The sequence below is a fragment of the Gopherus flavomarginatus genome, chromosome 5, assembly GCF_025201925.1.
Source record: "Gopherus flavomarginatus isolate rGopFla2 chromosome 5, rGopFla2.mat.asm, whole genome shotgun sequence".
Classification (NCBI taxonomy): Eukaryota; Metazoa; Chordata; order Testudines; family Testudinidae; genus Gopherus; species Gopherus flavomarginatus.
The window spans coordinates 54,665,144-54,687,795 of record NC_066621.1 but is presented as its reverse complement, the minus strand read 5'-3'; the positions used below and the strand labels follow the sequence as shown (position 1 = coordinate 54,687,795).

The window sequence follows — 22,652 nt, the reverse complement described above, 5'->3', positions numbered from 1 at the left end:
TTTTTTAAGATGATTACAAATTGAAAGGAAGCTGAATGCTGGCATGAGAGGTGGTTCAGTGAAAGCCTAAAGAGCTACTTGATAGGTACAACAAAATTAAAGTAACCAAGGTTTCCACTTGCATGTTATCTGAGGCCTTCTGAGTGACTACCCAGTGAAGCAGGACTGAAATCAAGCTGTACTGCACTAGTAATACTTAATTGTTTTACACTGACACAGGGCTCTATATGTACCCACCTTCTTGTGAAAGGAAGGACAACCTGAACACTGTCAGATCACCTGACTAATTTTGTTATCAGTGTAAACTGTTATCTGGGGATTCACTCAATTTTCAGAACACAGCAGCACCTCAACCAAGTCAGACAACCCAATCAAAGTGAACATTTGCATTTCATTTAGCTTATCTAGAAGGACAGATGCCTAATGACCTTCACACTGAAGGCTAAATTACTCTTGTTAAAGGTGGTAGCTCACCACTTTGCTACAGGCACTGGCTAGTGCAACATGCTGGGAGTCAAGATTCCTGAGTTCTATTCCCAATCTTGGGAGACAGTGGGCAGGACCAGGAATGAAAGGTGCCAGGTTATTATGCATAAAATTCATCCTACTTCAGAGACCCATTAGTAGGCTTATGCACCACTTATGTTCTCCAAAAAGGGTACAAAAGTCTTGTACATGTGTAACCTGCAAACATTCTGGGTGTGGTGTTCTGTCCTATCTAGTGGCACGGAGACCACTTAGAGAGAAAGATAAAGTGAGTCTGCTCTACAGCTTTAGCTAACAACCAGTTGGCTTTTAGCTCATGCAGTGGAGGCTCATGCACTATGCTCCAGAGGTTCCAGATTCGATCCCGCCCACTGACAACCAGGGTATGTCAATGTTTCACAGGTCCTATGCAAAGGGGTGAATTTTCACATGGAGGGATTAAGGAAGGCAGCTGTAGAGTGCAAAAGGGATTAATTATGTCATTGTCTAAATCATTCTTGATTTATGTGCATTTTCAATAATCTAGGTTGTATTTTCCAGTGCCAAATTGCTCTTTGCTAAAATGCTCACAGGAGAATTCCTCTTGTACAGGGTGGGGGATTGTCCACTATGATAAAGCTAGCAGAGGTGGTGTAGTTACTACCTGTGATTGATGCTCACCCTATCCCCAGTGTAAGGGGGAGAAAGATGTAAGCAGGGGGCGTAATGGAGATGAGCTCCACTACAGCTGATCTTTTGCTATTGGAAACTCCCTATGGAGTTTCCACTGGGGAAATTAGATTAGGCCACCTGCTACTCTAAATTTGGCAGGGGCTGGGCATTCATGGCTCGGTGAGTTGCAAGCAGCTTCCTGTGCCTGCCATGGTCCACAACAGCTTATCATACACAATGGAGAATCAGGGCCTCTGTTAGAAACGTATGTCATAATAATGAGCAAACAAACAATTTACCTGCTGCATTTGTCCTGCTAGTCATGCTTGCAGCCTGGAGAGTATTTTCAGTGGTCTTTACTCACTCCTAATGGGCAAAGTGTTGGAAAACAGTGAAAAAGCTCATATTTTTGGGTGGGAGAATCATCCCTGGCCAGGATGAAAGATAAAAAATGGGAGGTTTTCAGGGGAAAAAAATCCATATGGGGAGAACCATAACAGAATTTTTTGGCTTCCCCCGGGAAGGCTCTTGTCAATTTCACAGGTAAAAGTGACAAGAGCCTTTCAGCCCAGCTGCTCATCCTCTGCAAGCAGCTCCAAAGGAGGTGGAGAAGAAGAAGAGCAACCAAGTTCTCTGGCTTTGAAACAAAGTGGGGAGGCTGAGCACTCTGCCTTGGCAGCCTTCTTTTTTGTCAATTTGAAAAAAGTGAGCTTGATGGGGCAAGTTACTGGGAGGTGTAAGATAATTCTGACCTAGCAGCCAGATATTCATTTGCAAACAGTTTTAAGGCAGGTTATATATCTAGGCAAACTAGTGACCCATAACTACCACTTTTTCCAAATGATTGTTAACTTTGCCGCTTGATAAAGTGGAAGACCAACTATTAATGTAGGCTGGAGTGCAGCACAATACACAGCCTGTACAGCTTGCCTTCCACCCCCCAAAAAGCTCTCCCAATACCTCTCAATTCTGACTGGTTACATCCCAGTGTTCCAGTCATGCTGAACTCTGTGGCCTGTTGAGTGGTACCTTTGTGACAAGAGCAGCTGTATTGTGCAGAAGCAGCATCTCAGGAAATTTTAACCAGAGGTTGAATCCAGCGATCCAGAATTGGGAGAATAGGGAGTTGATCCATTGTTCTGCCTTGCCACATAATATACGTCTCAAATAAATTTGTAACTGAAATAGTTCCATGTAAGTAAGTAAGTGTGTGTGTGTACACACACAAATTTCAAAATCTCATATGTTTGCAGGACAGAAATTCCATTTTCCAACCAGATCTAGAGACAAGAGACAGTGATTAAGAGGTTATTGGTTATGCTCTCAGACAATCCCTCTTAATCACTGTCTCTTGTCTCTAGATCTGGTTGGAAAATGGAATTTCTGTCCTGTAAACATTTGAGATTTTGAAATTTGTATTTGTCCCAGTTTGGAACAAAAAGTCAAAATCTTGATTTCTCCCCCCCCCCGAATTAAATAGTTCACTTTGGAAATGTCAAAATGTTGCATTCAGATATTGTTGAAACAATATAAATATTATATAAATATAACATTTATTCTATTAAAATTAATTCCCCAGATGAGAACTTCTAGATAAGGTGACATTTACCTTACATACATGTAGGCTGAAATGTCAGAGTCCAGTTCATGAAAGTCAGTGTGCCTAATATGGAAAAAGCACAGCTTCTTTCTGTAGACTAATTGTGAAGATAGTGGAAACCCTTGCAGTTGAATTTGAAATTTTTCATAAATAGCAGCCTAAATTAGCCTCCTAAGCATAGATTTCGGTGTCTAATTAGCAAAAATGGTGAGAATCTAGCAGCACCCATTGAAGTCAATTATAGTTCATGGGAGGTGCTAGGTCCTCAGCAGGTTTTGCATATCAGACCACTTACTTAGGTTACCAAGTATGGATTTAGGCACCTATTTTTAAAAATCTTGGACAAAAAGTTTCTCCTCTTCTGAGAAATCTTACAAGTGCCAGCATAGGTGCAATTTTAAGGAAAGGGACTAATTCTTAAGAAGATAAAATATTACAAAACAGAAGAAATTTTAAGTGTGAGCATTTTATAGTGAAACCTGTACTGTCATCAATCAACCAACTCCATGCAGTTTTAAAAGGCGGGATTCAGACTGGTTATGCTGTCATAGGACAATCCCTGTATAGCCATAGTTCAGTTTATCCCATATTTAGCCCATTATTTAGAAGGGTTATTCATGGAAATTATAGTGGATGATGCAGTTACCCAGTGTATGCATTTTAAGGCAGTTGTGCAAATGGGTGCTCATGCAAAACTTCTGCATGTCATTTTTGAGGCCCATTTGAAAATCAGATCAAACTCCAGTTGGAGTTTTAAAATGAATATGGACATTATAGTTTTTCATTAAACTTGAAATTTATTTATTTCTCTTTGCTGTTGAAGCTGCAGTTACTTTTGGCTGGATCATTCTCACAGGATACCTTTCAATGCTCAGCTTTACTTCAGATTATTTTTTATTAGTAGAATTAAAGTTTTAAGAAAGAACTACATGGCTCATTTTATCTATAATGGTATTTTTTAGTGAAGTTCTCTGGTGCTGGCATTAACTAGGCACCTGCTATAGCAGGTGTTTGTATAAAATTGGTAATGAAAAATATCAATAAAATGAACTTCTAGCTGAGGACAGGACATGAAGCAGGAAAATAGCATTTGAAATCAAGTTTACTGGTAAATTACTCTTGTTGAAATCTTTAGCTGCTATCTTGCTAAAGACAGCCACAGTAAAGCAATAGGAATGCATCCTTTCCTGACTTGTCAAAACATTTTGATTTGTGATCTTAAAATTAGTCTACAGGAAATAGAATTCAGCCATTCTAGTAAAATAGGTCAGAATGAGTTTATGGTGGTCCTTGTGTTTTTTGTATTTGTGTGTGTTGAATGCCAATATTTGGAAGAAAACAATGGATAGGAGATGACTTTGCATCGTAAAACATGGGTGCAAATCCTTGAAGCCTCACTCATGAACCCAAGCCCATTGAAACCAATCACAGTACTTGCATGTAGGTTTTAAGGGTTGGGCTTCATATTAGTATCTCTATGGGTAGAGAAAGTTCAAACTTTAAAGAAGTCATCCTTTACAAAAGCTGAAGTGAATCAGGACACTTCATGATGTCACTGTATACAGGGGTGGCTCCAGGCACCAGTGTACCAAGCGTGTGCCTGGGGCAGCAAGCCACGGGGGGCAGCCTGCCGGTCACTGTGAGGGCGGCAGTCAGGCTGCCTTCGGCGGCATGCCTGTGGGAGGTCCGCCGGTCCCGCTGCTTCAGGTACACTGAAGGCACAGGACTGGCAGACCTCCCACAGGCATGCTGCCGAAGGCAGCCTTACTGCTATGCTTGGGGTGGCAAAATACATGGAGCCTCCTCTGACAGTACACACTATTGATTGTGATTTGACATTTCAAACATTAATGTTCCCTAGAAGTAGAAGAAAACAGTATCTGTTTCCAGTGAAATCTGGACCTTATATTGTGTTTCTGTACACTACTTGTGAGTTATAAGAATTGTATGAGCAAAAATATGCTTCTATCTAAAAACTGAAGTATTTTTAGAGGGAAAAAAAAATAAAAACAAAAAAGGCCAAATCCAAAAGCTGTACCTACCTGAGGTTACTTTTTTCAAAATTCAACTTGCCTGGTTAGGGCTCCAGTCTTAAAATGATGATGATGCATTTATTTTCATACAAATGATGTTCAAGCTTTTCTTCTCTGGATATTATAAACTATCTTTCTACTTTTGTATCCTTGTGGAGATAAAATTAACAGATTTGTAATTGGAGTTATGTACGGTTACTAAAAGTCAGTGATTTTCCATGTAAGCTCAAACTTTGAAGGATAAGGATGGGCAAAATAGGCAAACCCATCAAAATGCCCATGCAGATATTTTGGCCCCCCAGTGTTGCATTTCAAGGTGCTAATTTGGTAGTTAAATGCATATTTCTGCTTGTCATACATCATATGCCGTACTTAGAAAATTTGGCCCAAAAGATTCTGATAGAGATCTGCTCTGGATAAACCAAAGTTGCCATTACAAATCAAAATGTTTCTGCTTTCTATACTGTAGGTTCATTGTACTTTTATGAATAGAAATATTTTACATTGAAAAGTTGGAGAGTAGCTAGGGAAACAAAAGCATCAATCTCTGCTTTGATTCAGGTCCATATTTGTAAGATTGATTTGTTACTGGTATACTTACCAGTTATCAGAAGGAATGGGAATTACTAGTGGCCTAGCAGTTAGAAATATCTAGGCTCCATGGACTAACAGGTTTGAATTTTGGCAGGGCTGACTTAGCTCTTCATCCATTTTAGTGTTTGGGGTCTTTTAGATGCTAAGATATCCTGCCATCCTTGTGTTGACTCCCAGATATTCCAGTGATAGGTGGGTTACAAGTGCCTCGAGATGCCATAGCCTTTTTATCAGAATATAAATCTTCCCTGGTGAGTTTGGCAAGCCTGAATTGTAGCGTATTGCACTGTTCATTTGGCTGCAGTGAGTCCTCCATGCCATGTGTGTCTGCATTCCAATAGTGAAGTTATTCCTGTATGAATACCATTTGTGAAGCTCTTTGGGATTCTTCAGGTTGAAAGATGTCAGCCTATCCAGTCTTCAGATGCACAGCTAATACCCATTGGCTCACATGCAAGTTACATTCAATGGCAGAATTGGGCCTTGTTAATGTAAGTTATTGTCACACTTAGTTTTTAATAGGCCTTGTTTCTTCACTTAGATGGAGTCATGTGTTTTAATGGAGGTGAATGTGTGCACAGAGAGTTTTGTGACTGCAGTCGATTTAATGCAAGTGGATCAAGATGCCAGACAGGTGTGTAGGAAAAAAAGATTCTTTATTTGGAGCTCATGCTCCAGTATGTCTGTTAGTCTATGAGGTGCCACAGGACTGTTTGCTGCTTTTATTACAATGCAATCTGTCCAGGGATAGGTCAAGAGTATACAGGCCCCACAGCCACATGGACATCCTTTGCCAAAAGACAAAGCTCATCGTCCCTCCCTGCCCTGGGAACAGCCCATACACTAGCAGAGCTGGAGTTGCACAACTCCCAGTCACTGCTTGCTATCCTGGCCTTGAGTTATGTGGAGAGATACCCAAAGAGTTAGAAGTGTTAGCTCGTATCTCCTCCGCCCTGAGTGTTGCAGGTATCCTGCAGTGGACTGCAATCCAAAGCACAAATGCATTGTGTTTCTTAAACTTTGCTGTTCAATCAAAAAATAAAAGGTTAATGCTTTTCAAATTGCTTTCCTTTTGTCTGCCTAGTGCACAACACAGGTGCTGAAAGGGATAACATATGCCGAACGTGGGGCCAATACCATTTTGAAACCTTTGATGGGCTCTACTATTATTTCTCCGGGAAATCCACATATGTACTTGTGAGACAGAATGAAATAGATGAACAGAGTTTCTCTATACAGGTGGGAGACTGCATTTTTAAGTCAGTTTCATACTGTCACAGGGCATTAAACTCTCACAAGTTGTTTGTAAGTGGAAAAATGATCTGTAGACAAGTTGCAAGGGTTATCAATGGTATTAACATATATAGGCATGATCAGGTGAGGTGCTGAGCACCAGAGGTGGATGCAGCACCCAATTCAATGGGGGCACTATACTAAACTCTTCTGGGACATAGAGTTATAGTCAAGAGGGGCACCAACTACCCCTGTAGCAGCACCTTCTGCCCTATCACCACAATCCTAATCCCAACCAAGTCCAGTGTGGAAGGATGGGGGAACTGGATAGTGAGCCCACCCTGCACTGATCCCACAATGGCAGCTTCTGTCTTGTGGGGCTGGCCTGGCTCCCCACTCTGGGTATTCTGACCTGGTGCATGGACTAGCAGTGCCACTCAGGTTTGACACCTGTGGTTTCATGATTTCTGTGGGTGCAACTGAACATATGAACCACAGCTAAGGTGCCTGGATACAATTCCACTCACTCATATTTGGCTAAGCTTAGTGAATTCCCACAACTCCCAGCTGCAGTACTCAGCACCTCTTGGGACTTGGCCATGTAATACCAAATAATCAAACTATTTTAAGTTCTACTATATATCTGTATTAGAGTTTCTGTAGTGCCTGTCATTGCAGTATGTGAGCAGCATAGTTTCATAACAATGAAATGCATTTTTTAAATATCAAATTTTGAATATTAACTCATCTTTAATAGAAATAGAGCTACAACTGATAATATAGAAGAAGCTGAGACATTGACCATCTTTCAAAAATAGTGCTATCAAATACATAAATTAAGAGATTTAAATTATCAGGTTGTAAATGTGCAAGACTCATTGCTGCAGCACCTCCTGCTGGGTCTTATTCAAGGAATTAGCTCATCCAGCCTCTGGAGCACCCTCTGCAGGCTGGTGTCCTGCTGCCACTACCCCCCCCCCCACATGTCCCTCCCAGGACCCTAGTGCCCCTTTAACTAGGTGCTGCCCCCTGGAAGTACCCCCACAGTTCTGTCTCTCTGTCTCCTAGGGGAACCTCCACCCACTATCCCCACTTTGCCTCAGTCTTGGATATTGCCCAGTCTCCCTCTAGCCCCTGTTCACTTGGACAGACTGCAGTATAATCCACTCATCACAGGCAAAGGGGTTTGGACCTGTTGCCCCCTGCAACCCAGTACCTAATAGGCCTTACCAGGCCTGCAGTCTGGGGCTTTCCTAGGCTGGAGCTCCCCAGCTCTCTTGGCCTTTCCCCAGCCCTTTTTCAGTCCAGATACCTGGTTAAGCTCCCTACAGCCAGACCCTTCTCTCTCTGAATGCAGAGAGAGACTGTTTGCTTGAGCTCCTGGCTCAAGCCTTTATAGGGCCAGCTGGGCCCTGATTGGGGCATGGCCCCAGCTGAGCCTGCTTCCTCCCAATCAGCCCAGGTGTCTTGACCTTCCACAGCCCTCCTCCAGGGCTGTTTTAAACCCTCAGGGCAGGAGTGGGTAACCACCTTGCTACACAGGTGCATTATTTTTATACATTACAAATTTAAATAGTCTTTCCCACACATTATTTCAGCCATCTAATCCCTTGCCCTTTGCTGAGTCACCTCACCAGCTTCCCACTGCACTGCCCAGCAAGCTCAAACTTCTTGTCCTTGCACATAGCACCTTACTTCATTCTGCTTTATCCTACATCTTTGATTGGTCTTCCTTATTTTTTCCCCTGCCCTTTATGCTTTGCCAATGAAGCTAACCTTTGATCTCCACAGGCACGTCACTGCTGTGTACTTATTCTTCTGTGTTAGTGTATTGCCATTGTTTCCAATGGCTGAACTCTAGGGAAAGCAGTAACTTTCATTGCATCATTTTGTCAACTGCAACTCATATAGTCACCAGTTCCTGTTAGTAGCATTGCATCTTAAATAGAATTTGCTTTGTACACTGCAAAACTGAGATGATATGATCAGACTCAGAATCTGGAGAGATGATGATGGCCAGATTAGACCAGGTCTACCCCTATATCTTTAACTGAAAAATTTCACACCCTATGCAATGTAGTTACATGTAGCTGTAGATGCAGCTAGGTTGATGGAAAAACTCTTTCTAGCTCCATAGCAGGTGTCTACACTACAGCGGCATAGCTGTAGTGCTGCATATCACAATTTTTGGCAGTCTTGGAGAAACCCAGGACTGACGCCACGGTGACTAAACTATCCTGTTGCCTCTTGAGATCATTGCTAAAAGTCATGATTGGGACAGAATGTATTAGTTGGGCAGCATAGGGAATGTTATTAAAATGTAACTTCTCCCCAATAATATAATTTGGCAGGTTAATAATGATCCAGAATGCAAATCTTCACCCTATTCCTGCAAAAGGTCTGTTAGCCTATTTTTTTCTGGAGATGAAGAAATAAAGTTGAGCAGTGAGGTCATCTACAAAGGATTTGGGTAATTACATTCACATTTATTGTGGTATGTTTTGTTTTCATATTGAATTAATTCTCATGACATTGTTTACATCAGTGTACATATAAGCAGCATCACTTATTGGCAGCTAAAAGGCAAATATGCCATCCATATGGATGGTAACATTTCTGCAGTTTACAAAGTAGTGCACTAGGAGAATGATATTTAAACTAAGTTGTGGTATTAGACAATAAAATTTCTGCATTCATGTTTGGAGCTGGATGTGAATCTAATATAACTCTGTTGGCTTCAATTGAGTTACTCCAGATTTACATCAGTGTTACTCAAATCACAGTTTCCCTCAAGTTTATAGGGAAGTCATTAAATCACTGAGTAATAATTCCTTTACATGGAGATTTTTTTCATTTAAAAATATAAAAATTCTTTGCTCTTTTGTCTTTAATTATGTTTGCTTCATAGAGTTCAGTTACCTCGTGCTATAGGAAATGTACACATCCAAAAACTAGCTGGATATATCCTAGTTAGACACCGGTATGCATTCACTCTGGCTTGGGATGGTACATCTGCAGTCTATATAAAGTTGATACCAGACTACTTGGGTAAAACACGTGGGTTATGTGGAAACAACAATGCTATACTGCAGGATGAGCTTGAGACTAGTTATGGTGAGTATTTTTACATATTTGTTAAGATGTTAATATAGGTTTGCTTCAGTTCACTTTAATTTTCTTGATCAAAGAATAACTCCCTTCAATGTAGTTTCTATAGTAATCTTAATTGTCTTTAAAAGTAGATCTGTACTTGAAATTAAAATAAGGTATTGTAACCCTTCTGTCAGGTGTTATCTGTAAGGATATCTGCGTTCAATATTGGCTCTAGGGTTATGGTTAGGGATCCCTTTCAAAATAAACTCAGCTCAGCACCCGGCTAGAACTGTACTCATACTTTGGGTTCTAGGAACCTAAAAAGTAGATAAGTTTTTTTGTTGTTGTTTGTTTTTTTTACACTTAACAGTGTTCCCTCCACTCTCTCTAAGTGCACAAGGAGTCTGTGGCAACCTGAAAATACCACTACTATTTTGGGAGGATAAGTCAGTATATAATTAAACTTTAACTTGTAATTAAAAAAAACCACCAAAAATTCAAGCAATGTGTCATTTCATTTCAACCAAGATTTCTACTAGTGATTTCAGACCATCAGTTTCTGGGCACCCAACCTGAGACACGAGATGGTCCAGATTTTGAGAGGGTGGTTGGTTGGTACTATTTGAAAATCAGGCTTTTTTAAAGTATCTCAAGCTGAGATCCCCAAATCACTAGTCGCTTTTGAAATTCTTGCCCTTAAGCTTTTTGTGTCTCATTTTCTCCAAAAATAAAAGTGAAGATACTATTTCTATACCTTTTTGAAGTGGGCTTTCAAGTTTAATGGCTTCTTGCAGAGTGCAGCCCTTAGCTGCCTTCTCCCAGCTGGACATTTAAATTACCCTCACCCAGCTCAACGGATGAATGCTATACTACAGTCAGTTTCAGTCCTTGTCTCAAGGCACACTTTATTGGTTAAACCAAAAACATAGGCAAAAAACACTTCCTGTGCTGAACATGGGCTATAGTTCCCACAGGTGTTTCCCTCACCTCTCTCAGACATTTCAAGCCCTTGCCCCAGACCAGGGACTCCTTGTTGTTTTCATTCTCCAGGCCAACTTCCTTGGAATTTCATATAACTGGGTTCTTTCCCTTAATCCATGGTCTTCTGTAGAAGCCTTTCTGCTCCCTGCAGCTCTCACTTTCCAGGTCATTTGCCTGGGAGACACCAACCAGTTGGGCTATTTCCAGAGCTCCAGGGCCTCCCTAACAAGCTGAGACCTTGCTGGTCATGATACAGACCTTCAGGCTATCGACCTCACCTTGCAGCCTCGGATGGGAGGCCCCTGGTTAGTCACAAGTGGGGCTCACCCAACTCTTAAAGAGACTGTCATCCTTTGACATGGTTGTTAAGATCTGAGGTTCTCGGATGGAAGAGGCTATACAAATGCGGTTATTGTTGTTCTGTGTCAAATTGTTGCTTTAATATTTGTGTGTATTTCTTAGGAAAATTGACTGAAGACATTGCAGAGTTTGTAGAGAGCTGGAGGGAAAATCGTCCACAGGGCTCACCCGACTGGGATAAGTCTTTTAACAATGATCCACCCTGTTTGACCCAAAACCAAGACTCTTTGCAGGTGTGAATCAAAATTAACAAGATAAATTAACAGTCTGTAATTCTTATAGAGTCTTGGTCAGTGCATCGAGGGAGAATAAAGATGCTGCCCTGTGTGTCCTTTGCTACAGGAATGCTGTGGTGCAGAGCAGGACTCCTCCCCACAGGCTGTGAGGAAGGGGATGAAGGGAGACTGTGAAGCAGGAGCAAATTGCAAATCGCTATTTACTATTCCTGCTTATTGCTCACTGCAGCCTATGTTCTAGCTGGCTGAGGGGCTAGATATGTTTTTTCGGGGATATGGTGTGCAGTGCAGGCTGTTGTGTTTAAATGTCTGCCTTTCTCAACTCAAGTGTTATAGCAAGATTCTACCTTCCTACTTCTATGGGAGGGGTGGGGGATAGTACTGGGTTGGGGGAGAATTTCTTCTCCTACCATCTCCTTTCCCTCACTTAATACTCGGAGTGCAGGATTTAGTCAAAAACCTTTAGTGCCAGGTATGATGTTTATGTTAGTGTCCTTTGATTAGTGTCATCTAGTTCCAAGGTGCATATTTTTTCCTAACACTGCCTCAAAGACATAGACTATGGTTAGTTAGAAAGGGATTTGGAGTGGTTGATGGAGTGGTTCATTCTTGTGCTTTTTTCATCTACCTTCTCTTTTAAGTTTGTAATGTAGTCCTTGATCTTTTGGTACATTCTACTGTCTCATCATAAGAAAAGGTGCAGCCTGGAAACCAGGCCAATGGCTTCCTCTAGATCTGGTGCCAAAACAGCTGCTTAAAGAGATTAAAGCACTTCTTTTGCCACTGGGGACCAAAATTTCATCTCTGTAACCAAGGAAGAAAAACTCCGGTGACATTCTTGAGCAATATTTTTTCAAGTTGTACCAGTGAAATGCTGCAAACCAAAGGGCCAATCCTGGAATCCTTCCTTAGGCAAAGCTATTTTTTTTTCGGAGAAAGGTCAGAAAGAAATAGACCTGAAGAAGACAGAAATGAAATGCATCATAAGTGGCAGCAACAAGGGTTTAGCTATCACCCCTTTCGCCCACCCCAATTCCAATATTTTTCCCCTCTACATGATGTGCTTTGGGGAAGCCCCCAAGATGAAATATTTTGTACTGAAGCCAGTGACAGATGACTTGAGAGGTCACATTTTGTTGTGATGCATTTTATTGTATATTTTAATTGACCTGCATTCTGGTGGTCTGCAGCAAGGGGATGCTGGAGCTTACCCGCTAGGCTGACAGAACCAGAGTGTATTGACCATTGGGCATATTGTGAAGCCTGAAGGTATATTTGAGAGAGGTTGTCTGGTCCTCTCAATTCAGGGAAGGAGGGGTTTGAAGCCTTTATTGATGACAGGTAAATGTTTAAAGTGTGCATAAGTTTTTTTTTTTGTGGTGGTATGTGCACTGAGCTTAGAATGGGCCCTACCAGAACACTGACTACAACTTTGAGTGCATTCAGATTGAGCTGTAACACAGTCTAAGGTTCTCATCTTGGTCCATATCCAGTGATTGTACAGACAGTAACAGACAGCATTGAGGAGTCAATGTTGTGACAAGCTTAGGATGGAAAGCAGCCCTGTTGAGAGAAATTTCGGCTCCCAGTACATCATGTTTGCTGATCCCATCCCATTTCACCTCAGTTACAGGCAATTTTGGGGGGAATCTGAACTAAAGCCTTGGAACAATTGACACCTCACTCCCTTCTTCCTTCTCTGTCATCCTTGATGGAGAGCAATATACTACAGGCAACTGCTTTTAGTTGCTGAGAAGAAACTGTTTCCTAGCCTGAGGTTACTTAATGAGCACGCCACATGTTTTGCTTTTGCACCGTATGCTATGCTGCTTATGTTTTTAAGAACATTCCTTTCACAACAGCAATCTCTTTCTTTTTAGAAGGCATATGCTCTGTGTAATACACTACTATGGCCCCCATTTGAACAATGTCATGATTATGTGAGTCCTCTTCCTTTCATGGCCAGTTGCACCAATGACCTCTGCATGTAAGTAATCATTTTTTGATAATTCAAAAGCTGGTAGATAACATTTTCTTCATCTCTTCAGAAAATATATCTGACCCTTCAATGCATCTCTTTTCTGCATAACACTTTGTATCTAACAGTTCTTGTGATGTAATAAATGGGCCTGGCTTTATACCCGCATACCATCACAGATTCAATGGATCTCAATTTCTCTGGTTTAAGTGAGAAAAGCCTCAGGCCCAGTAACTTTCAATGAGTTTTAAATTATCCAATTTATCTGTCCTTTAGTGTGTATGTATTTTACTGTATATGCTATGCTATAATCAGTATGTTCTATTCTAATGGTGCAGGATTGCTGCATCAACAAACAAATAAAAAAAAAATCTTCCACAAAACAAATGGTAGTCTGACAAAGAGAGACAATCAATGATTTTTTTAAAAATCTACACTCCTTGAAGATTATTCTGTCATCTGGCAACCTGATGCACTGTTTGTCTGAACTGTTCTGACTGTGATTTAAAATGTAAGATTGCTGGAGCAAAGACAGCCTTTTGCATCCTGTACCATGCTGAGCACATTGATGGCACTCTTAATGCTTTCCTCTTGTTCCCTTGAGCTTAATAACTTTTCTGAGATAATTTCTTCTCTTTGTTAAAAATCAAGAAACTGATTCTAATCTCACTTTGATTACTTTTACATTGCTATAAAAGTCCATTGATTGTAATGGAGATGTTCTTGATTTATATCAGTATAATTAAGATCAGAATCAGGCACCAGGTATATTGATAAGTAGTCTCCCAAGCAGGGTAGAATGTTTTATTCATTTAAGAACTTTAGGTTATTTAACCAACACAGTATTTCAAAATGTTATTACTTACTAATATAAATTCAAATACCAGAACATACACATTGTTGAAATAATGAAAGACTTAGCAAAATATTTATGAAGCTATGGATGCATATTTATATGATTCTAGGGAGAAAGTAAGGTCATGCCAATTTTTATTTGTATAAGGTCAGCAGCTGATAATGCAACTTGGTGTCGAGCATTAACTGAATATGCCAGGACCTGTGCTCAAGCAGGAAAACCCCTTCATGGATGGCGGACGCACTTTCAGCAATGTGGTATGTTGGCTACTCACACACTTGAAAATATTACCCAATAGCTGAACTTTGATGAGACAGTTCTGCACATCTTTCTTTCTATTGTGGTTCAATGTGCTTTCCACAGACAACACAGAGCTAACTGCACTTCAGTGCTAGATGAACTTCACTGTGTCTAATTTTTGCACATTTAGTCTGTACTTGGGAAACTTTCATTATGAAAGCTTCTATATAAATGTAAGACTGTCACAAATTATGAAGCCTATGTTTTTAAATAACTTAAAAACAGGGCTGCCCAGAGTGGGGGGCAAGTGGGGCAATTTGCCCTGGACCATACAGGGGTCCCCACGAGAATATAGTCTTTCATAGTATTGCAACTTTTTTTTTTATGGAAGGGGCCCCTGAAATTGCTTTGCCCTAGGCCCTCTGAATCCTCTGGGCAGCCCTGCTTAAAAATGCCTTAAAATAAATCATCCTGTTAGAAACCTTGCAGGTTATCTATTGTAAATGTGCTGTCTCAGATATTGATTATACTCCTTTGATTTCTGAAATATAAAATTTGCAAGGACTTAAAAATGTTTTATTCAAGTAGCACTTGGATAAACCTTCACAATTCAATACTTCAGATTTGATACATGGATTAAAAAAAAGTAAAATATATGAAAACAGTGTGAATAGTATTAACTTCCACTGAGGTGGTAGCATAATGCCTTTTCATTTCTCAGCTTGTTTCATTTTTCAGTTGTTACCTGTGAAGAACATTTAATCTACAATGAATGTATCGACTGTTGCCCGGTTTCATGTCAGCAAAAAACACAGTGTATTGACAGTGAACTTCCCTGTGTCGATGGATGCTACTGTCCAGATGGTAACACAGCCTTATTTCTCAAACTTGTTTTATCTATGGCTAAACTTATCCTATGGCTAAATTTGGCCTTCAAATGTGTGTGTGAGCCTTGGTGAAACTAATGGGGACGAGGCTGGGGAGGCAATCTGGGGATCTAGGCACACACTTGCAAGGGGGACTCATCATGGCTGCTGCCTCAACAGGGAGGGCCCTTCGAGCACTGAGTGAGCCTTTCCTACTCTTGCAACCAGTAGCCAGGTGGAACCACCACAGAAGCAACAGATCTCCACCCCCTGCGTAAATGCAAAATCTTGTCCCTATTCTCCATTTGCTACTGCCAGTTATTGGATATATAACTGTCTGGAAGGGGACGGATCAAACAGAGTAGTGATGTTCCATGAGTCTTAAAAGTGGTTCCCCTCAGTAATTCTCTGCTGGTATGTAAGTGTAATCATCTCTGTTCTCTGCTTAGTTTCCAGTGGGCTATTGTGCTATAAAATGTATGGCCAAAGGCCAAGAGTGTCAAACAATGACTGCTTGACATTAAGCTCCCAGATCCATAAGACACTTAAATAAAGCAGTATGACATTCAAAGATACTAAACTTAAACCAGCAGCTCCCAGTGACTTCAGTGTATCTCCAACAATAAAGGGATTAAATCTAATATTTTAATTAGATATCTTTTTCTGCAAGATGGAAGAAACTTCAAGCTATTCTAAAATATTTACTCCATAGGGCCATTAGTTTTATTATTAGAAGTACTAGTTAGATAGACAAAGCTCCAGCCACCATTAATGAAGCTCATTTACATTTATTTCATGTTGGATTATTCCTTCTAGGTCTAATTTATGAAAATGAATTATGTGTCAAGCCTTCAGAATGTCCATGTGATTATCATGGAAATTCCTATAGAACGGGCTCTGTGGTTCATGAGGAGTGCAACAACTGGTTAGTAACTTCCCTTTTTGTACTGCATACTTTGATTAATCATTTGATCATGAGACAAAAAGCCCTTTCTTACATCCCCTACTTTTATGAAAACACAATCAATTTGTATATAGCATATTTTGTCTGATTATGGAGGGGCAATGAATGCACTTTCCTTTCCACTTATGAAAGGCAAATCAGAAAAATAAAGCAGATAAATGTTAACAAATTAAATAAACGTAGAATTTTTTAGATAATTGCATCTGATTTTCTGTTGGTGTAAATTGGCACAGTTCTAGGGCTTCAGTGGAGTTGTACCAATTTATACTGGGATAAAATTTAGCTCAAACCCAAATTCAGATAATCTGTGGAAACTCAAGATAAATATCAGGCGTCTTGTTTTAGTCTCTACAATAATGTTCTTCTCAGGTATCCTTGTTTAATTTCCATGGTGTTGTCAACACTTCTTTGAATCTAGAAATTCCCTAGGGACAGGCAGAATCTGAATTTGGATGGTTGATCAAATATTAGGATAGTGAAACTGCTAGGATAATATTAGAAAGAGTCTACTTATAGGGTCAGATGTTAATCTTAGATGGAGAAATTTATATAATTATAGATTCTTTACTGTGATCATTAATTCATTTTGCAGCTGCCCTCTGCATTTACCAATTGCATGACCTGTACTTGGTGATTTATTAATCAGCTACACATGGCTGGATTTTTCAGAGCTGCTGAGTACCCATGCCTCCAAATGAAGTCAATGAAAGCTCCAGTTGCTCAACTCCCCTAAAATCCCCGATGTCACTAATGTTCACTTCCCTTTGTATACTCAGGAAGCACAAATGGAGTGGAAACCAGGTCTCCTGCAGGGGCTTTCTAGGTACGGAGGAGTCCTCCTTGGACACTCATTGGGTATAGTTGATTCCTTCACCTCTTTCTCCCTACAGCCTCTGGTGCATCTGATGTGTGTTCTTTGTGGGAAGGGATTATGGCTGGAGCAGGCTGCGCTCTGGTCATCTCCGTTTAGTGTATAGTCCCTTGGGGAATGTAGCCAGCTGGAATGAGATAAAGCAGCCCCCAGGCTACTCTAACCTGGAGTCGGGGCCATAACTGGAGCCAGAACTATTTTTGGTTCTCAGTTTTTCATCCTCTCCCCAGTCAAGGCTGTGTATGGGAAGGGAACCACACTTTGCTAAATATTCCTTTAGGCTCAGGCAGAGCCAACTCAGCTTCTATCAGTTCCTCATCAGGCTCCCACAACCTGGGAGGTAAATAAGCAATGGAGCAACCCATGGGCCTCAAATCTGGGTCTGTAGGACAAGAATAGCCATGATCCAACCCACCACTTGGTAGCCTGCTGACAACTGCTTAACCGGGACCCATGAACTCCACTTTGAGGCTCCTCCCCTGAGGTCCTATTGGTGGAGTGACAGAGTAGCTGATTGGCCTGCTGGTCCTACTTAAGCCAGCAGCAGGAACAGGAAGCTGGGATCCACCCTGTTCTAGACTCTGTACCTTGTGCTTCCTGTTCCCCTGGCTTGACTCCTGGTGTCTGACTTGTGGTTCTGATCTCCAGTTTGTCTCCTGCTTCTTAGCTCCTGACCTATTTGATACTTGACTTCTGTCTCATGACTGTGGACTCTGTCTCTGACCACTACGTCTGGCTGCCCACTACCCCACTGTGACACAACCAGATCTACTCCCCTTCCCCTGCAATCCAGTAGGCAGCAAGTGAGGGAACTGCTGAACAGCTGCAGCAGGGAAGGGACAGGAGCTGCTCATGAAGTTCTGGCTCATAATGGAGCTGCTTCTGGGATACAGGGGAAGGAGTGGAAGACAGCTGAGTAGGCAGTGTCCCCTAGCTCCTTCCTGTAGTGACAAAGTTGATTCAAATGTTTCATTTAAATAATTGCAAGGCATGGCTTGGAGAATGCATTTTCAGTTTACAATAAAGACCATATTTTAACATTGTGAAACCTGAGGGCCACAATTTAGAGCTTCAAGAACCACAGATTCAACACCAATAAAATAGATCATTCTGTGGTGTTGAGCGCAAAAATATGAGACTGCATTTTAATAAGGCTGATTAGAGAAGCTTGTTTCTGCTGTTCTGGATGCTCTGGTATGGCCGGATTTAATGGGTCCTATGGGAATTACATCTGACACACTTTGAAAGCAACAACACTAAATCAAACCATTGTCTTTTTATGTGTGCTGTAGTCTGGAAGGTGAAAGCATCTTAAAGACATGTCTGGTGAGCAGACAAGGCAAAGTGGTGATATATGATGAGATCTGTGCTCAGGGATCTCTTCCTTCTTTCATTCTTGTAGAGATGTAGCTTTTGAGATATAAGCCACACCACTCTTACAGTTACAGTACGCCCTGAATATGCTTTTCCACAAAGAAGCATTAAGTAGACTGCATATCTTACCTTCAAGACCAAAGGGAAGATGTTCTCTCTTTGACAAGATCAAATTGTTCTGCTGAGCAGGATAGATACAGGTTTCATTTCAATAAAATGAAAAATCGAACAGCTTTCAATTTTGTTATAAACCTCTGCTACAGAAAATAGACACCTTCAGTCTTTGCCTTAATATTATTGTTTAGTGTTCTTACAAATTGCTATCCTTAAAAATGTTGTTAGAATTTCTATTTCAATAGTACTTAAATGTGTTTGGTCATGTCCTTGCATACCATAGACCTTGCAAAGTGACTCTCCTCCACCCCACTTCTTCATGAGTTAAAAACAAGATGGTTCTGAACTGTAATAATAAAAATGCTATTCTGATGTGAGCATTCGATAACTGCACCAACTATTGCCTTCTGTACTGAAAAAAAAATTTCTAAGGGAGAGATTAATGATGCTGGATACACCACGCACCATGATAGCAATAGCATTTAAGATGCAAGGCTTCCTATTTTATGAAGAGTGGAAGGCATGTTGCAGGACAAACAAGTATTTGATACTTTCCATTTTTTCTTCAGACTCATTACATATTCAGAAAAGTCTAACCATGTAAATATTTAAGGGGTTCTGATGCTGCAGAGAAACATCTTGTGAGTCTGAACAAAAATCTTAGAAAGTGAGACTTCCCTAAAACTCAGCCCTCTACTACACAGTCCTTTAATTAACAGAATTGTTCCATGTTGTTTTTTCTTTTACTAAGGAGAGGTGATCAAGTTCAGATTTAAAAAGAAAAAAAAAAGGAATTGACCTGAACTTCTATATCAAGCACATCCAACAGGTTCAAATAAAGTTTGGATAAACATCCTCATTTTCAAGTGATTTGATCCAAACTAAAGCTCCCTGACCTTTTAAGGTTCATTCATCATTAGTTTTTATACTGATCACTAATGAGAAAAAAGCAAGACTAATCCTAGATTTTGTGGGCCTCTGTGCAAACTAACAGATGGGACATCTTTCAGCAACCTCCTCATTTATAACCAAGTCCAACCATTGCCCACAATATCTGGGTCTGGCCATCTTCTGCTATTGCTGCACCCCTCCATCCCACTTACTCTTTTGGTGATGTCTCCATGGAGTAGAAAACCAGGAGGTGGAGCTGATGGACAATGTTTGAATTTTTTTTAATATGCAACTTTTGATTTTTCTTTCAGTACTTGTATTGGAGGAAAGTGGACCTGCACAAATCTTACCTGTCCAGGTATGTGTAAAGGACCTGGGGTCAGGTACCTCAGAGATTCCAAAACATTATGTTAGTTTATAATAGCCAATTGTTACTTAAGGCCAAATTCTGCCCTGAGACCTATTTTAACAAAATTTCCTATTGTACAGCATGTGTGTCTCTTTATATAACTACATATACACATACACACCTATACACACATTGTAATAGGTATTACAATGGCCTTCATAACAGCCATCTTCATTTTTCTATTCAGCTAGATAACGCCCTTCACACTACGTTAGTTGAGTGGTGTTATAGGCAGAACTGGTGGCACTATCTTTAGTTTATGTTGACCAACACTTCCCATTATAATTTGAACTGTTTTGAGCTGAAATTTTTCATGCCAGATGTCTTCCTCAAATGATTTGTTTTTTCCAAAAACAAGAGTAGGGAAAAATACATTGTTTTGAACACGTTCTTATAGCTGTTTCATTATCAATCTCTAGCACCGCTTACTTTGGAGAAAAGACTTGAAATTTGGCAGTGGGGGTTGCCCTGATGTCAGGAATTAAATTTTTGTTCCTGTGAAAGAAAAAAATCCCAAATTTGGCTGAGTTATGAACAGATAACCTTATCTTAATGCTGGTATTTAACTTTTGAATGCTTGACTTTACAACTTTAATGGGCTTAGGGTGACCAGATGTCCCGATTTTATAGGGACAGTCCTGATTTTGGGGTCTTTTTCTTATATAGGCTCCTATTACCACCAGCCCCATCCCAATTTTTCACATTTGCTGTCTGGTCACCCTAAATGGGCCTTTAACACTGTTTTTTTATGTACAATAATATATAAAGAAATAAAAATAATCAAGAATCCAAATTTGACACATCTAATTATCCACCTGTCTTAGGGTTTTCTGCAATGCTCACCACTGTGGTATCTAAGTCCCAACAGTTAATAGCCTTACAAACCTGTAGAGCAGTGATTATTCATATTCAGAGTGTTAGTTTGCAGTGGATCCCAGGAGAATTTCTAAGATCAAGTGTTCATATTCTAACTGCTTTATGTGGGCTTGGTTAATGCATTCCCACCCTGTCACTAACACTTGAGTACAGCAGATGAATAACATTGTTAATCAGTCATTAAAGTTGTTTGATCCATACCAGAGTATTTTAATCTTATAGTAATAATAAAAGTTGTAGAGTGTTTACAACAAACACTTTTGCTCTGTAATAAAGGACTTTATCCTTTTTTCAATATCAGCTGAATGCTCTGTCTCAGGAGACATTAACTTCATGACATTTGATGGGCGCAAATACACTTTCCAAGCTACCTGCCAATATATTCTGGCAAAAAGCCACAGATCTGGCGAGTTTACAGTGTCTCTGCAAAATGCTCCTTGTGGACTGGTAAGGCTTAATGCTTTCTAATTATATCTTGTATCTTCTATTTTCTGTTACCGGAGCCAGAAAAATGCATTCGGTATGGAGGGGGGGGGGGGGAATCCACAACCAAAAACCTGTACAGTGTAACACTTTAAAAATAAGACTGTAGCTATGATTTTCTTTAATTTATGTTTAAAGGCATTTAAATAGATTTTTTTTGAGGAGTATTGTAGAGAAAGCCTCATACATCTGCATCCAGAGAGAGGAAGAGCTGTGTCTTGGGACCTTGATCTAGGATCCATTAAAGTTAATCAAAAGCTTCCCATTGACTTCAATGGACATTGGATCAGGCCCTGGGTGAGGGGGGAAAAATAGAAAAGATGAGCTTACTCTGAAATATAAATGTTGGTATCTGATTGTCCTGGAGGCGTCTGGGTGTGGTGGGCTCTTCTCTCTCTTTGGGACTGCCGTAAGCACATAGCGCAAACAACATAACAGTCACAGAACACTATTACCATTCTCAGTGCATTGGGTAGGGGCTTCTCATTTTGCTTCATGTGACTTGTAAAAAATTTTAGCTGTGGTGCTTGGAAAGCTGCATAAAATTTTGGGTACATCTGTTGAGAGTGTTGATGGTGGTGAACTCTCTCTAAGTGTGTATGTGTGTGTGTATGGAAAGTATGGCTGAGTCTAGGAGTTCTACTGTCTTAGGCAAACGGGCAAACAACTGCCCATCAATCTGTAGTCACATACAAAAGTTGTGTGTCTGTTCTACATGTGTGAAGCCAGTCCTGTGTGTATGTATATCATTGTAACATTACTTGTGCTGCTGAATACAGTATATTGGACAAGGTTTTTATTACCTTCATGATATCTAATACAACCCTGATTGATATAGTCAGCTGGAGCATTTAACCTTGTGTTGTGGTCTTGTTAGACATTACAATGTAAGCAAAGTTCAGTCAGGTCTGTACTAGTCTTCCAGAGAATACCTAGTTGCTGTGGGAAGTGGTCACAGCACACATAAAAATATATTAGATAAAAACATACTCTTGCTGGAAGGGTGAAGCATAATGGTACTTTATTGCTTTGAATTTATGACAATAATACACAAGAGATAGAGAAAAAAGGCTGTTCCTTAAGGCAGAGAGTCACAACTTACGCCACCTTGCTTTAAGCTGGCTCTTTTCAGACTGACTCCAGTCAGACACTTTTTACTACAGAGCCCTCTAGCCTGCAAATAGGATCATAAACCCCTTGCCCCCACCACACATTCTTCAAGTGATAGCTTGTAATTCCAACACAGTCCTCAAGGCACCACATTTCTGAATGTCCAACTTCCTTTTTTGGATGGTTGCCTTTTCATTTACTTCAGTAGGTGCTATATATGTACTCCCAAGGGCAGAATTTGTCCAGTACTTAGCATCTATTCTGAACTAATGCTCCAATATTATGTCAGGGTCTCAGTGTTATGGCAGTTGTCATGTTTGAGACAAGATAAAAAACTGAACTGCTGGCCACCT

At 40.4% G+C, this 22,652-nt stretch overlaps 1 protein-coding gene across 1 annotated transcript in view; it reads left to right on the top strand.

Annotated features, from left to right (window-relative positions):
- The window catches only part of OTOG (otogelin), a 168,740-nt gene that overhangs the window by 9,263 nt on the left and 136,825 nt on the right, over window positions 1–22,652 (top strand). Inside the window, exons 5-15 of the mRNA XM_050955788.1 lie at window positions 5,906–5,998; window positions 6,449–6,603; window positions 8,949–9,067; window positions 9,506–9,711; window positions 11,134–11,264; window positions 13,148–13,254; window positions 14,249–14,358; window positions 15,080–15,205; window positions 16,024–16,132; window positions 19,733–19,779; window positions 21,008–21,153. Of these exons, the coding sequence (XP_050811745.1) occupies window positions 5,906–5,998; window positions 6,449–6,603; window positions 8,949–9,067; window positions 9,506–9,711; window positions 11,134–11,264; window positions 13,148–13,254; window positions 14,249–14,358; window positions 15,080–15,205; window positions 16,024–16,132; window positions 19,733–19,779; window positions 21,008–21,153 (1,349 nt within the window). The remainder of the gene's footprint in view (window positions 1–5,905; window positions 5,999–6,448; window positions 6,604–8,948; window positions 9,068–9,505; window positions 9,712–11,133; window positions 11,265–13,147; window positions 13,255–14,248; window positions 14,359–15,079; window positions 15,206–16,023; window positions 16,133–19,732; window positions 19,780–21,007; window positions 21,154–22,652) is intronic.